Source organism: Gracilinanus agilis, chromosome 4 (assembly GCF_016433145.1).
Source record: "Gracilinanus agilis isolate LMUSP501 chromosome 4, AgileGrace, whole genome shotgun sequence".
Classification (NCBI taxonomy): Eukaryota; Metazoa; Chordata; class Mammalia; order Didelphimorphia; family Didelphidae; genus Gracilinanus; species Gracilinanus agilis.
In genome coordinates, this window is record NC_058133.1 from 447,274,086 (window position 1) to 447,291,103 (window position 17,018).

The 17,018-nt window shown below is 37.4% G+C and overlaps 1 protein-coding gene across 1 annotated transcript in view; it reads left to right on the forward strand.

Annotated features, from left to right (window-relative positions):
• The window catches only part of PALMD (palmdelphin), a 58,892-nt gene extending 50,617 nt beyond the window's left edge, over nucleotides 1–8,275 (forward strand). Inside the window, exons 7-8 of the mRNA XM_044672123.1 lie at nucleotides 751–1,830; nucleotides 7,882–8,275. Of these exons, the coding sequence (XP_044528058.1) occupies nucleotides 751–1,830; nucleotides 7,882–7,925 (1,124 nt within the window). The 3' untranslated portion in view covers nucleotides 7,926–8,275. The remainder of the gene's footprint in view (nucleotides 1–750; nucleotides 1,831–7,881) is intronic.
• Nucleotides 8,276–17,018: the final 8,743 nt, after the last annotated feature.

The window sequence follows — 17,018 nt, forward strand, 5'->3', positions numbered from 1 at the left end:
TATTAAGCATCTATTATGTCATGAAGGCAACTAGATAGCACAGTGAATAATGTCAGGTCTGAAGTTAAGAAGACTCATCTTCATGAGTTCAAATCTGGCCACGGACACTATCTATGTGACCTTGGGCAAGTCACTCCTATTTGCCTTAGTTTCCTTGTCTGTAAAATGAGCTAGAGGAGGAAATGGTAAACCATCCTAGTATCTTTGTCAAGAAAATCTCAAATGAGATCACAAAGAGTCAGACACAACTGAAAATCACTGAACAACAACAAAAAATGTGTGATACTCTGTGCAAAGTACTACAGATTCAAAGAAATGTAAAAGATAATTTCTATTCTCAAGTAACTCACAATCTAAATGAATAGACTACATAAAATAATCATGTACAAATAAGATATATACAGAGCAAGAGTTAAAATGACAAAAATCAATGTTCATTCCTACAGGTTTACCTTACCTATTAGGAAACAGTCCATAGGAAAGACAGAATGATTAAAAATCTATAGAAGGGCAACAGCAACCCAAGACCAGAGTCCATCTGCTGGGGAAAAAATGTGATATTTTGTGAAGCTCTAGTGTCAAGGTGTCATATTTTGCCTTTTATTACAGTATATTTTTCTTATTCTCTATCCTGGATTTTAAGGGTTTTTTATGTCCCCATAAACTAGAAATATGATTTTACATATAAGAGACACAATAAATGTGTGTTGAATGAATGTTCAATTAAAAATAAACTTTTTTTCTCAATAGCTTTGTACACCATGGAAATTAAAGTTGAAAAAGACATGAAGACTGGAGAGAGCACAGTACTATCTTCAATACCTGTCCCATCAGATGACTTTAAAGGTACAGGCATAAAAGTTTATGATGATGGCCGAAAATCAATCTATGCAGTCAGCTCCAATCACCATGTTGCCCTTAATGGCACTGATGACCTAGCACCCATTGAGGTGGAAGAACTTTTAAGACAAGCTTCAGAGAGAAACTCTCAATCTCCAACTGAATATCATGAGCCTGTGTATGCCAATCAGTTTTGCAGACCTTTAACCCCACAGAAAGAAGGTATAACCTCCGGACCAAATCTTCGAGAAAAGATGCACATTCAAGCTAATGGACTAGGCAATAGTTTAAATGGTTCTTCACACAACTTGGGAAATGGATTACAGAAGGACAATCATCTTAGTACCATGAGACCAGTACCTCGCCCCAGATCAGTTGTACACCAGACAGAAGATAGTGTTCATACCCATCAAAAGATGATGCCATCTAGGGAAGAAACCAATATGATTCAAGAGGAATGTGTGCCCTTGTCCAAGGCAAAAGAGAATCCCCAAGAGTCATCCAATAGGAAGTCAGTACACCAGTGTTCTTCACCAACTGTCCAGGAAGATGAAGAAGATATCAAGTACAATGTTGTTCAATCCATGCCTTGTGATATAGATGACTCGAAACCTGTTACCATGATTTTCATGGGGTATCAGCAGGCAGAGGATGCTGATGAAGAAGAAAGAAAGCTCCTAACAGGGTATGATGGAATCATCCATGCAGAGCTGGTGGTAATTGATGATGATGAAGAGGAGGAAGTTGAAGCTGAGAAACCATCTTATCATCCTGTTGGCCACTATAGTAAGGTATACCAACCTGCTAAGCCAACACCACTCCCCAGAAAGAGATCAGAAATCAATCCACATGAAAACTCAAGCCATCAGTCACCTCACAAAAAATCCATAGCCCTGAATGAACAAAAGGAAAGTTTAAACCACCCCATCCACCAACCTAACCTTGATGTCCAGAGAGCGGGAGATGGGACAGAGGATCCTTCCCTCACAGGTAATAACAAAGACAAGGCATGCCAGTGCTGTTCAGTCATGTGATGAGCTGCTTCCTTAAGTTTCTTTCTCTGATTAATAAACCTCCTTGCTTAGCACCTCTGGGACTGTCAGATAGACTAACATGGAATGACTCTTTCATAATTTTTCATCTAAATTGTTATCACTATGCAGCCAGGTTATTAATTCATGTTTCTTCTTAGCACTGGGTTAAATCTGACATATCTGAACTCAAGGTGGATAATCTTGCAAGGTCAAACCTAAAAAAGATGGTTCTGATGGTCAGAAAAGTAGAAAAGAGGATGGACCAAGATTGCATATGGCATTATTTTGTCTTAGTTAACTAAAGTTCATCTTTAGACTTGTTATGCTTTGTTATATGAAAACAGTTAGATCCCTTTTTATATTAAGTAACTGACAACATTATTTTTTTCTCTACATACCAAACACTTCAAGCTTATTTGTGTATCATTTAATATATGCCTTAACTTTTCAGGAAAAGCCAAGCAACCTGATTTTTTTTCTACCTTGCCTTCACCATGGATTTTTTTAATATTTTAATAACTTTGTTACCTGTTTCCTTATTTTTTAATATTTTTATTTTAGATGGGAAAATACCAATTTTCCTAATGCTTGTATATATCTTTTTACTCTTCATTCCTTTTTCAAGCTCAGAAAATTTATTTTTCCATGGATTTGTGATATAAAAATATACATTTCTCATGTTATCAATTTTTATAACAGAACATGAATGAGAAAAATATCCTTGACATTTTTTCTATAAAAATGATAACTCATTGTTTTTAGATTTATTGCATCTTAGTCACCAGGACACAAGCAGAGTATTTATTGATTTCTGCTTCACATTTGTAAAGAACAAAAGGAAGCATGTCAATAAGTTAGAATGACTATGTTAACTATAAAGGGAGCCATGGTATAGGACATAGAATGCTGGGCTTAGAGTCAAAAAGACAGGTTCAAATACCTCCTGTGACATTTATTAGGTGGATGGTCTTAGGCAATTCATCTAACCTAGCTGTGCCTCATGCAGCTCTGTAGGAGGATTATGGACTGAATAATAGACAAATTGTAATCTGTGTTGGTAGGAGTTCCCATACCAGGAGTTTCCCATAACCCTTCCCTAACTTTGTTGAGAGGTAAGAATCAAAGAGGCACTGAGCATTATAGAAAATAAAATAATTTCTATAGCTTATATTACAGAGATTTTCTTTTTTATTATTATCATTTTATTTGCCCCAATTACATGTAAAAACAATTTTAACATCCATTTTTCCAAATTTTGTGTTCCAAATTCTCTCCCTCCTTCCTACTATCACTCTCTCCTACTCCTACTCCCTCATTGAGATGGTAAGCAATCTATTACAGAGATTTTCATCGAAAAGCAATGACTATCGAATTCTAATGAATCCAAAACATTTCAAAACTATTATTCTTCCTGCTTTCTCCAAAAAGTGTCTTCCTAAGCTATTTATCAGCCATAAGGACTGTAGCCAGCATGTCAGACAGCTGAGCTCCATTCTCTTCATTTAGCTAATTAAATTAAATGTGTCATTTCCAAACCAAGTTTAGTTTTTTGGAGAAACTTCTGGCTTCCTGGAGTGAGTGCCCTTAAATTCCCTTCTTAGATCAGAACTGGAATGGTGGCACTTCACAAAAGCAAGCCTGAGCCACCAGCAGTTTTCCTTTCTGTTGCAACAATGAGCTTTGTTTAAACTTTAAACCTTTCAGCCTCATTTCAGCTAAGAAAATAGTTTGGAAGGCTTCGGAAAGTCAACAATGACTACATTACCTATCTTAAAACCACCCCCTTCTTGAACTTGGAAGTTGACCAACTCCCCTCAGCACCCTCATTTCTTCTGCTCTAACGGTGTCAACACATTTGCAAAGTGGATAAAGGCAGGAAGTGACTAACTTTTTCAGACAACACTAATCATGCCACAGAGCTAAAATAATCAAAACAGGAAAACCTTTTCCAGACAAAGTAACAATTCAAAAGGCTGTACTATCACTGAAAGTTACTTATAAGATAAAATAGTCTAAATTCACTAGCTCTCCCATTAAATTGTTTCATATCTGTGTTTTCTTATTTGGGCCACAAATTTCAGATCTAAGATAAAACCTTATAAGGAAAATGGTCCAACACACATTATCTGCAGGCTCAGTCTTAGACACAGGTGGAGTCAGTAACTACCTAGGGAAGTTGATTCCAAAGGCATCAGAAAGCTCCGTCTCCCCATCCCAGCCCCCAAAGGAAAAATTGCTACTCCCATCTCTTCAGTGATTTCTACCATTGCTTTCAGTTGCATTCCTTTGTCTGGATTCCTTAAGAGTTCAGCTAAAATGTAAATTATCCTGTAAGAGGTAACATTTAAAACCTTATCAGTAATTTGCACATTATAGTGAATGAGTTTAACAGATTATTTCCTGAAACCTGGTTTTAGAGGAGGGAGGATGAAGGGAACATGAGAACCTTAGATGACACCAGAGAGAGGGATGTGCTTGGAAGGTTAACTTAGCAAAGAGAAATTGGATACACTAAAGCCAAAATATGCCAACTTCACAATCTGTGAAGTAGCATCAAGCACACCAATCAAGATTTTAGACAGTGATTTTTGATATGGGCCCAAAGATTCTACATAGATATTTATTGGCACTGTTAATATTCTATTTAATCACAATATTTCTGTATGAGAAGCAAACACAAAGGTCTTTTAGTCAAGACCATATATAAACAGGAATCTTCCTTTCTACCTCTCTCTCTCTCTCTCTCTCTCTCTCTCTTTTTCCCTCTCTCTCTCTCTCTCCCTCCTTTTCCCACCTCCTACCATTAACGGGAGTTAGAGCAGCCATAAAAAGGTAAAGATAATGTGAAAATTACCACTGGAAGGTTAAGCAACTAAGCCTGGGTCATCCAGACCAATAAATTTTATTCCAAGGAAGGGGGAAAAATACATATATAGTTGCTACTTGGAGAGATCTTTCTGCTCCTGAGTGCTCTCTAACCCCAAGGAGCTGCCCATTCTCTTGTGTATCATGAGCCTGCTAAATAGAAACTTCTCGTCTTTTTTTTTCTTTTTTAAGAACTAGACAGTTGTTCTAGGGAGCCCTTTAAAAAATGGTAACACAAAAAATTGGATAGTTGTGACCTTACCCCGCAGGTCCAAAGTGCCATTTTAAAAACTTGAATAAACATATCTCTGCACTGCCTACAGCATGAGCAAAGACATTTCCCCTGCTCTCACGGAGAGAAAGTACAAAATACAGTGTGAGAAGATAAAATAGATTACAGAAAAACTCAAAATGCAATTCTTCCTTCTAATCTACATTTTGCCTCTGCTTTCACATTGTTTACTAATTCTGTAGTTTAATCCCTGACCAAGGATGAGGGGATAGTCTCCATCCAGGCTTCATGTAGACCAAATCTAGAGATGTGGTGCTGTTCCTATAACTAGAAAAAAATTAAGAATAATCTTCCTCAGCATCCAAAGGGAAAAGTAGTTTTGAAAGTCTTTAAGAAGAAAACATTCTTTTTAAATATAATGGCTGGATAAGTGTGATTATTATTGTTTCAGTTCCGGTCTTAGATCACCCAAGGGTCAAGTTCTCTTCTCACACTTATGAACTATGTTCTTTGGAGAAGGATGAGGCAACTGGAGTTCTATCCCAGGGTAGGAAATGTAGAGGACATTCATGGCACCTTCCTAAGAAAGCTTCTCCCCAGTCTAACTCCAGCCTATCAGTTAAGTGTGTTTCTTCTCTTTAGTGGGCATACTTTTATGAGAGTGGAAACCATGGAATGTTCTCAGCATGAACTTCCTCTCCACAATGACTACACTCTGGAGGAGGCTCCCCTGCATCTCTAGGGTCCCTTGCCACAAGTGAAAATAGTACCAGTTTCAGTTTTGATATCCCATGGCACTTTTAACTCCTTTTATTTGAGGGCAGTTAAATTAATGCCTGTCTAAGCAATCAGAGAACTTACATCCTAAGAATCCTTAAACCAGAAGAAGGACCAAGTGATTGTGGCAGCCAGCACACCAATAATCTATCTCCCATTTTTAAACATGGCAGTGGCAGATGATATGCAGGAAGTTTGTGCTTTAATGGCATAGTATTAGAATGTCATTGGAATTATCCAAAGATTAAATCTGTAAGGGGACAGCTAGGTAGCACAATAGGTAGAGTGCCAGACCTGAAGTCAAGAAGAGCCATCTTCCTGAGTTTGAATCTGTCTTCAGATACTTACTAGCTGTGTGAACCTGGACAAGTCACTTAACTCTTTGCCTTATTTTCTTTATCTGTAAAATGAGCTGAAGAAGGAAATGACAAACCACTCTAGTATCTTTGTCAAGAAAATCCCAAATGGGGTCATGAAGTTAGACATAACTGAATAAATGACTCAACAACATAAATCTGTGGGTATAAAAATATGTTCTGAAGTTTTTGCAGCATATCATTAGGCCAAGGAATGCCTAGTTTTCTCTATGGAAAATATCTCTACTCTATGGAAGATCCTTTGGGTTGGTACTGGAATTACAAAGATAAAACAAAACAATAACAACAACAACAAATAGTCCCTGCCCTGAAGAAACTTGTATTCTGCATGTTCCTAAGAGTATGCCAATGGTTTGAATTCAAAAGATGAAATATGTTTAGCTCAATTTAAAGGATCTTAATTATTGGTTCAAATCCTAAATGATCACAATAGTCTGACTCAAATATTTGAAATTTATGATAAAATTAGAGATAGATTAATAAATAAAATTAATAAAATAATTAATAAAATAAAATTAATAAAAGTAGAGATAAATTCAGTTTCTGCTGAGACTTAGAAGGAAGAACTCTGAACACTGCCTGGAAGGCACAGGAAGGAAAATTTGGTTCAATATGGCAAAAGAATAGCCCAAGTAGGTGGGGTTGCTTCACGAGATGGAAAGTTCCCTGTCACTGGAAGTTTTTAAGAAGTTGGGTGACCTTTCATATAGGGAGGGAAATCATACTTCAAGTAAAAGTGAAAATGCAAATGTTCATAGATCAACAGACAGATGTGGACCCTAGGAATCATCTAGTCCAGATGCTTCGTTTTATTTTTATTTTTTTAATTTAATTTTATTTTTATTATCATGCAAAACACACTTGCCTATTGGTCGTTGTTATAAGAACACACTCATACAAAACCAAAACCCCAAAATAAAACCATAACTATACTGGTGTGAAAGATAGTATGCTTTGATTCTCATCCATCCAACTCCAACTGATCTTTCTCTCGAGGTGGATAGCATCCCCCATCATAAATCTTTCAGGATTCTCCCAGATCATGGTAATACTCAGAGAACCAAATGTTTCATTTTAAAGTTGAGGAAAATGAGATCCAGAAAGGTTGACTGATTGGACAAAGGTTGAGACCTCTTCCCTATGAAGCTATAGGCTCATGGAGGGCATGAATTGTTTCCTGTGTCTAACAAAGTGCCTTGCATATAGTTGGCACATAATGAAAACATTTGCTGAATTAAATGAGCTCTTTACCTTGCAACTGTGAGTTTCTATGATTCTATGAAATAAATTCTGCTCTATCTATCAGGATCACACAGTAAACCCAGAGTTTATATAGATTCAAGAGAGGAAAAAAGGCATTTCAAACTCAATTCTTATACAGCAACTGCTTAGGTATCTTCTGTAGAATACATCTCGGAAATATGCAAAGCTACTAACCTGACTGTACCTAACTACCTGCTTCAATATTTTCTTTACTGCACTAATTGGATATTTGCTGTACAAATACTACACTCATTTTTCTAATCACTATAATAATAGGCTCCATCTGTTTCTAAACCTACTTCTGTTCTAAGTTAACAACCGCTTATTTCTACTATCTTTTCGTGCATAAATCAATGCTTACGATGTTGGACCAAAACATTGGAGGTATGTTGTTCCCCTTCCATTTTTTCTAATCAAAAGATATTTGGAGTTAAAACAAGGACATTTGTCATCAATTACACTTTATTTCTCTTTCTCTCTTTCTAATTCACAGCGCTAAGGATGAGAATGGCAAAACTGGGGAAAAAGGTGATCTGACAGATGCTCGCTTGTGTAACCAAACATTTCTGAAAGAAGAAATTGAAGAAATTTTTCACATTCTCTTCTGGATGATTTTTCTGTTATTCCTCTCCTGAATTCCATCCCCAAAGTGGCATAATGTGTGTATAAAAACATATACATGTTATCTTCTTAGATATAATACATGCATATGCCATGCATTCGTGATAGCCATTATTTGTGAAAAAATATGGAGATACCTAGAAAAAACAAATGTTTGCCTTTCGCAGTTAAATAATATGCTTTAAGTGGGAAAATTCCAGCATATTTTTATTGAATTGATACCAAAGCATTTCTAATAAGAGCTTGTTAAAGTTAAGAATAAAGTTATTTAAAATAGAAATTCAACTGAGTAACTATATGTTACTAACTGGTACTGTCATTTTTTGGTTGGTGGATTTATCATCCATTCCCCTGTGGCTTCATTAATCTTGAGATCTCCTTGAGTGGAAATACCCTTCCCCTACATAGCTCAACCACTAATCTGAAACTTAGTTTTAGAGGATTGCCTGGAGACATTGAGAGGTTAAGTGACTTTCTCAGGGTCAATGAGTTATTAGATGTCAGAAGTCAAAGTTGAACTACATATTCGGTTCATTTCCAACAAAGAACTCTCATTTTGCTAATGCAAAAATGGAAGTCCTTTGTTCTTTTTAAAGAAATCTACATGTTTAGTCTCTTGAAATAAGGAAATTACCTTGAATTAGTAAAATCATAAGGAAACTAGATCTGCTTTCAGAAGACTCACGGGCTCAATTTGATAGAGATCTTTTTTTCTAAAGGAATAGACAAGACTGGTCCCAGAGATGGTTTAGGTCCAGGTGGAGCTTAGACATGTATCTTTAACAACCATAATTTGACACTTCTAAATCAGGCCATCATCCTTTCATACACACTTTCAAGAAAATATCTAAGCACAGATGAAATGATGAATTTTGTTCCAAGAGACTAGTCTCAAAGTCCCATCTCCAAATAATGACAAACACAACAAAAAGCTGTCTAAATAGTGTTCTATTTAGTGTTGGACCAATTCAAGTGACAAGTTTCAAACAGCCAAAGTTATGAAAAATCAAAGCAAGCATGAAGATAGTATGGCACGCCAATGCCAAGACTACTGGGTTCCAGTGTAACAGAATTGCACAAATGAAGCAAACCCTTTCCTGGGACCACTTCACAGAAAGCGATTGGTACATGTGCATTAGTACACTCATTACAAATTTTTCTGATATTCTCATATAAAAGATAAAGCTCCTGGAGCATTGACCTGATTACTGAGGCAGCAAAGCATTCACCAAGACTTCCAGTGGCAAGTATTAGGAAGCTTCTGGTTAATATAAACATATATAATTATATGTGTATGCATATTATATGTGTATAAATATATATATATATGTGTATCGATAAAAAGGCTTGATAGTTGTCTAATTATTGATATGGATGGATAATATGTGTATGTATATATAGCTATATTTGTTTTTATAAGTTTTCTGCTCTTATCTGTAAGTAAATTAAGAGGCAAATTTGCATAGAGAATATAAAGGCCTCAGATGGGAAGACTTAGATTGACGTCCCATCTCTGACTCTTAATGCCTGTGTGACTCAGAGAAATTATTGTGTAGTGGATAGAGCTTTAGACTTGGAATCACAAAGACTTGAATTCAAATTCTACCTTGAATATTTCTTAGCTGAGTGACCATGGGCAAGTCACTTTTTCTCTCTTGGCTTCCCCTTCTATCAAGTAAGAGAATTAGTCTCTAAGGATCTTTCCAGCTTTGATCCTATAATCAATACCCCCATTTAGCTCTCTAGGACTATCTCCCTTGTTGATCTGCATGGGTAAAAGGAGTTTCCTCACAAGGAGTTCTCTGTACCATGAAAGAAAAGGTCTATTCCAAAACAAACCAAAAAAAAATTAAAGTTGAATAAAACACAGATGGCATCTCTCCTAAACCACTATTGTGTGCAGGGTTGTGTAAGTGAAGGGTAATATAAATAGAGTTGGCACAAATCCAAGATTCTGTGCTTGAATCTGTGCAATAAATTTGGTCATCCACTGGTTTCTATATAGCAGCAGATTTGCCCTCCCTTCCCTCTCCTTAGGTCTCTGCCCCTCCCTTCCCTTCACCAAAAGCTTCCTGTTATAACCTCAGCAAGAAAAACAAAACATATCTGGTTTAAGAAGACTAATAACCCTCCTTGGGGAAACCAGTTATGCTGAAATGTCATGGTACCACCTGCCAGGGACCCGCCCCTTTAAGGCAAATCCTAGCTGATGGTGGACAGCAGCTGTTTCTATGATATAGCCAAGAGGTCTCCTCTGGCCTATTCCCTGGGGCCCAAGTGTTTTTTCCTGATTAAAACTCAAAATCACATCCAAGGCACAGAGGAATCATGACATTTTAGCCCCTACCAGCATCTCTTTTAAAGAGACAGTCACTTCACAAAAGGAATCATGACAGTAACTGGTGATTTTGAAGAGTAGATGAGGAGTGACATTATCTGAAGCTACAACTTTTGGCATTCATATGGTCCTCAGTCCCCTCCCACACTCCATCATTCCTGAAATGCGCTCCCTTCTCTCTATGCCCATGAGAAATACTTTTCTTCCTTCAAGCCTCATCTGAAGTGCCATATGGAAAGAGTCCTAAATTAAGAATCAGAAGATCTGTCTTTGAAACCTGACTTTCTCACTAACTGTGTAATCTTGGCAAATCATTTATCCTCTATAGGCCTCTACTTCCTCATATATAAAAAGAGAGGGATGGACTAGATGATCCCAGTAGTCTCTTTCAGCCCTAGGTCTATGATCCTATTGTTCCCAAAACTAAAAGGTTTCACTCCCTCCTCAAATTTCCAGAAACTCTGTCTCTACTTTGCCCCATCACATCCTGCCTTGCAATTGTATTTTAAAGCATAAGTGTCATATCTCCAATATTTGAACATAAACTCCTTTAAAACAGGAACTGATGTATTTCATCTTTGTTTCTGTAGTGCCTTGAAACTGTCATCTCCCTTTTTCTTTTCTTCCTTCTCTTATTTCTCCTTCTCTTGTTTCTTCTTCTTAAATGGGAACTGAAACAATGATTTCGCTGATGTAAGGAACTCCTCATGAGGGAATTTCCTTTGCCAGTACAGATCAATAAACATTTATTAAATGCCTACTATGTACCAGGCACCAGCCTCAGAAAGATCCCTGGAGTACTGAGAATTAAAATGACTTTCACAGGGGGCAGCTGGGTAGCTCAGTGGAATGAGAGCCAAGCCTAGAGACAGGAGGTCCTAGGTTCAAATCTGGCCTCAGACACTTCCCAGCTGTGTCAAGATCTACAGTGCAAGTCACTTGACCCCCATTGCCTACCCTTACCACTCTTCTGCCTTGGAGCCAATACACAGTATACTCCTAGACAGAAGGTAAGGATTTTTTAAAAATGACTTTCACAGGACTCCATAGTCTTTCTCAGGTCAAATACAGGACTAGAACCCAAGTCTTTCTGGGGCTGACTTACACCTTACTAAAAGACTCTCACCTTATACTTAATAAAAGTTTGTTGAGTTATTGAATTCCTGTACCAGGCATTATAGTAGATGCTTCTGAGAAGACAAGTACAAGAATGAAACAATCCCCACCTAGCAGCAATGTGCTTACATTCTAGTAGGGGAAATAAGTACATATAAACATGTCACATAAAATTAATAAACACATATAAATGTATGCATACTTTGGAAGGGAGTGCACTAACAGTTGGAGGGGGGATATCAAAAGTACTTCAGGTAGAAGGTAAACCATTTTTTAAAGGAGAGGAACTCTATGAGGTTGAGGGGTAAAGAGGGAATCTATTCCAGGGATGGAAGACATCCATGGCAAAGACAGAAAGATAGAAGATGGAGTGTTATGAGTAAGGAACAAAAAGAAAGCCAGCTTGGCAGATTACAGAGTGTAGAAAGGAGAGGAACACCCAGTGAGGCTGAGAAGGTAGGTTGGAAACATTGTGTAGGGCTATAAAAACTAACAAAGAAGTTTATGTTTTATTCTGAAGCAAAGGTTGATCATCCTTTTGTGTCATAGGTCCCTTTGGCATTCTAGAGAAGCCTATAGAGGCACAGAATAATGCTTTAAATGTATAAATAAAATACAAGGGTCACAAAACCAATTATACTGAAATACAGTTATCGAATTTTTAAATCAAATTTCCAGACTCCAGATTAATAATCTCTGCAATCTAGCAACAATAATAGGAGTTGGCAGCTGGCTAGGTATGTATGGTGAGACAAAGCAGAGTCAATAAGACCATGTCTGTGTGATTGAGAATGAGTAGCTGAGGGACAGTCAGCCAATGCAATTGCTTTCCTATCTAGTTTAGGGTCATATGAAAATTTTAATTTCAAATGACAAAACGCTCGAAGATTCTGTTTTTCTGACAAAATTAAGATGTTAAAAGGTCTCAACATTTTGGAACGATGGACCCAAACTAAGAATTTACTAAGTTGGTTCATAATAAAGCTTCATTTTAATTGATGTAAGTCCACTCTCTACAGGTGCAGGTGATGATTCCTACCTACCACTTATTCCCATTGTGTGCAATTCATTTTCCCATAAATAATAATACCTTCATTTATAAAGTACTTTAAGATTTTTAAAGCATTTTACAATTTTTATCTTGTTTTATCCTTTCAACAGGCAGTGACTTACCCAGAGTCACACTGAGAGTAAGTATCAAAGGTAGGATTTGAACTCAAATCTCCCTGATTCCAGGTTCAGTGCTCTATCCACTATACAATCTAATTACTTCCTCCACAGAATTGTTCCTAAAGCGCTTGAGGGACCTTCTTGCAGATGAGTTGTCTCTGAAATGGGGGTCCGGGTCCATCGCAAGACTGTGGTATTGACCCCAATGGGTTCATCATCCACCAATCAAGTGGGAACATGAATCTCATCTCTCTCTTCCCTCATGATAACCAGTCACAAAACTTTTCTCTATCACAAGTACATTATTCCCATGACCTATAATAAGCACAACAATTCCCCACTTTGCTTTCTCCTCACCTCTGCTATGCAATCTGCCAAAGTCTCCCTTCTATTCCAGGGTAGGTCCCTCAGAGTTTTTATAACCTAACCTCAAACCAAGCATCCAGAGTAACAGGTTGTGCAAAAGTTGTTGGGAAAATCCACTCTCGGTGGACTTTCACCCCACCCTTCAGATCACCACCTGTCTGAAATAGGAACCCCTTAGCTGACTCTCTGCAGAACTCAGAGACTGGTCCAGGAACTTCTCATCTCCCTCTATCTTCTTCAATTGGCAATCTCATCAGTTCCCACAGATTTAATTACCGTCTCCAAGGCAACTGTTCTCAAATCTACCTATCCTGCCCCAGTTCAATCACAAATCTCTTGCAGCTTAATTTGGGTCCATTATTCTAACTGCCTTTCAGATATCTTAAACTAGATACCCAGTAGACATCTTAAACTCAATATGCCCCAAATTGAACTCATTATCTTCCCCCCACCCCAAATCCTCCCTACCACCTACCTTCCATATTACTGTAGAAGTCAATACTATCCTCCCAGTCTCTTAGACAACTTGGGTGTCATCTTCAATGCTTCACTGTCACCCACAGATCTATTGACAAGGCCTTTCAATTTCACCTTTGCAAAATTTCTGAATAAGTACCCCCTATCCTCCAACACTACTTCCTCCCTGGTGTAATCCCTCATCACTTTACACTTGGACTGTTTCAATAGCCTGCTGGTGAATCTGCTTGTCTCATCTTTCCTCAACTCAATCTATCATCAGTTCAGACACTAAAACAATGTACACATATACTGAATAAACCCCAATGGCTCCCTATCACCAGTAGAATCCAATACAAAATCTTCTTTGGCATTCAATGCCTTTTATAACCTAGTTCTCTCCTATCTTTCCAGTCTTCTTACACCTTACCCCCATCACTACACTTTGATCCAGTGATACTGACCTCCTTGCTGTTCTTTGAACAAGACATTCCATCTCTTAGGTCCAAGCATTTTCTTTGGCTATCCCCTCTACCTGATATGTTCGCCCTTCTCATCTCCACCTATTAACTTAACTGGCTCCCCATTTAAGTCCCAAATAAAATCCTACCTTATGCCAGAAGCCTTTCCCAATCCCTCTTAACTCTAGTGCCTTTCTTTCCTTAATTATTTTCTATTAATCTGGTATATAGCTTGTTTGAACATATTTATTTGTTTATTGTCTTTTTCCATTAGATTGTAAACTCCTTGAGGGCAAGGACTATCTTTTGCCTCATTCTGTATTCCCAAAACAACACAGTACCTATAATATAGTAGACACAATAAATGTCTATTAATTAACTGGCTGACTAATTGTATGGTAACGCACCCAGAATTTGAGTTCTGTACTCTGAGGCAATGGCTGGGATCCACACCACTTCCGTGAGCTCATTTCAATTTCCCAAATACACATGTATAACTTCTTTTTCATTTTCAGTGGGACAGAATAAGTCACACAGAATAAACAGGAATAAGAAGGTTGCAACCTGCACAACAGATTTCATCATTTGTCACTCCAATTTACCTCCCAAATAGCTGACAAAATGACTTTCCAAAAGCATAGACAGGTCTGACCTTACCAATCCCCTACTCAACAAAAAAGTGTTTTTCTAATGACTATAGGTTCTTTCCCTCCCCCTTATTCTTTTTTTAATAGGAGTATGTAATTAAAAGTTTGAAGACCATTGCTCTAAACTTCTTCACATTGCTTGGATAGGATACTAGAGAAGTATATGGACAAACAATTATTTATCTCTTTTACACTTGACCAGCCTTTTAGCTATCTTTCTATTAACATTCTTTTATGCTAAATCTGCAAATCTCCATTAGCATCATTGCAGCTGTCTCACTCCCACTATGTACCTCTCTAAAGACCTTTGGATAACACTCAATTTTCATTCTTCAGAAACTGGGGTATCCCATGAATCATGGTCATACAGCACTACCAGAAGAATATTGATGTTAAAAATATGGATCTTCATTTCTTGTAGAAACTTGAGGTCATCAAAGGCACTGTACAATTTTTCAAAGGCAATCCAGCCTACTCTCCTCCTTCTAGGTTCAGTTCTGGGACAAGTTCATTATTTGTGCATGGTATCTGTCCACAATCTATGTACTAATAGATAAGCTTTATGACTTGTCCATCCACATGAATATTATAGACTAAACTATAGGCATTCCTCATCCACTTTGTTTTCTGAATATGAATAGTTAGGCCAAAAGTTTTGGAGTCATTATGGAACTCCTTAAGAAGTCTTCTTTGTGTGGGGCAGCTGGGTAGCTCAGTGGAGTGAGAGTCAGGCCTAGAGACAGGAGGTCCCAGGTTCAAACCCGACCTCAGCCACTTCCCAGCTGTGTGACCCGGGCAAGTCACTTGACCCCCATTGCCCACCCTTACCAATCTTCCACCTATGAGACAATACACCGAAGTACAAGGGTTTAAAAAAAAAAAAAAGAAGTCTTCTTTGTGTTCCAGAGTTGAATGCAAAGAGTTCAGTAAGATAAACAAACAACTGTCTGTGGAGGACCTCACATCTGTAAGAATTCTCTTCCTTTTGGATTTTGCTGGAATTCTCCATTACCATGATAAACATCTTCATGTAATAAAATAAAATTGATGACATTAGGATTTGACAGGCACAAATGTGAAGTTCTTCATTTGACTTTAATCTGCACAATTAATTAAGCATAGGATAGAGTAAATCTAGTTAGTGTGAAAAAATATTCAAGAGTTTTGGTTAACTACAAGCTCAGCATGATCCAAAAATGTGGAACAGGTACTTTAAAAAAGCATTAATAATAGAATCACAGTATCCAGTATAAGGGAGAAAGTAGTCCTATTATATATTACTCTAGTCAGATCTCAATGAATAATATGTTCATTCTTAGGTGCCACATTTTAAGAGAGACAATGATGCATAGAGTGAATCCACAGAAAGGCAACAAAGATAGCAAATGCTTTGAAAATTATAACATGTAGAGATCAGTTGAAGAAATCTAGACACCTTTAGCCTAAAGAATAAATTTATTTTAATGGTTGGGAGTTACAGGGAGGGAAATTTTGAACATATTTTTATGATTAGAGCTGTCCAGCAAATGAATGAGTAATCTTAAAATAATAATAATAATAGCAATTATATTATTATTCCTATTTTACAGATGAGGAAACTGAGACTGAGATAGGTTAAGTGACTTGCCCAGGATTACATAGCTAATGCCCAAGGCAGGATTTGAACTCATCTTTCTGATTCAAAGTCAAATACTCTAACCACCATGTCATCTAGCTTTCTCTAGGGTGATGAGGTCCCTGTTACTGGAAGTGTACAAGAAATGGGCAAAAAAATCTATGGAAAGGTTTTTTGTATCATATAAAAGGTTCTGTTGGGAACTTGGCTGTTTAGTTGTCCTTGGCAAGATTGTCTCTTACAACTAGTTCCAAATTACCTTCTATCTATTTAGAATGAGGAGTGTCATCATAACGTCCCTTTCTCTGATTCTGCTTTAGCCAAAACAATAAGCCTCTGGAAAATGAACCCCCAGAGCCACATGACTAGTTTAGAGGCCTTCAAAGAAAAAGTAAGTAGCTTAAATAGACGATTCCTAAGGTAACTTCTATCTCTAAAATTCTAAAAAAGTATTCTTAGTGTAACATCCATGATCTTAAGTTACAGTTCCTTGATAAAGCAAGTAGCAGTCCTTTTTAAAGTATGATTGTCTCTAAATCCTATTGTCACTGAAATCGACGTGAATTAAAATAGGTCAATCATGATACTACATTCAAATAATTTTTTGCTCTCTAGATTCCATCTCCAATAAGACACTCCAGCTCCTACCCTGGAGCCCAGGCTTTTGGTTGATAAAGAGTTCAGCATGTTGAGCCCAACCCAAGCTCACCAATCTACTCTCCACCTCACCCATATTCATGCCAGTTTGATCCTTCGCAGCCAATGACCACCTCTTCCTCTGGGGGGTAGTAATCATATCAACACTAATATCCTAGATAGAATATGTCTAAGACTCCATTC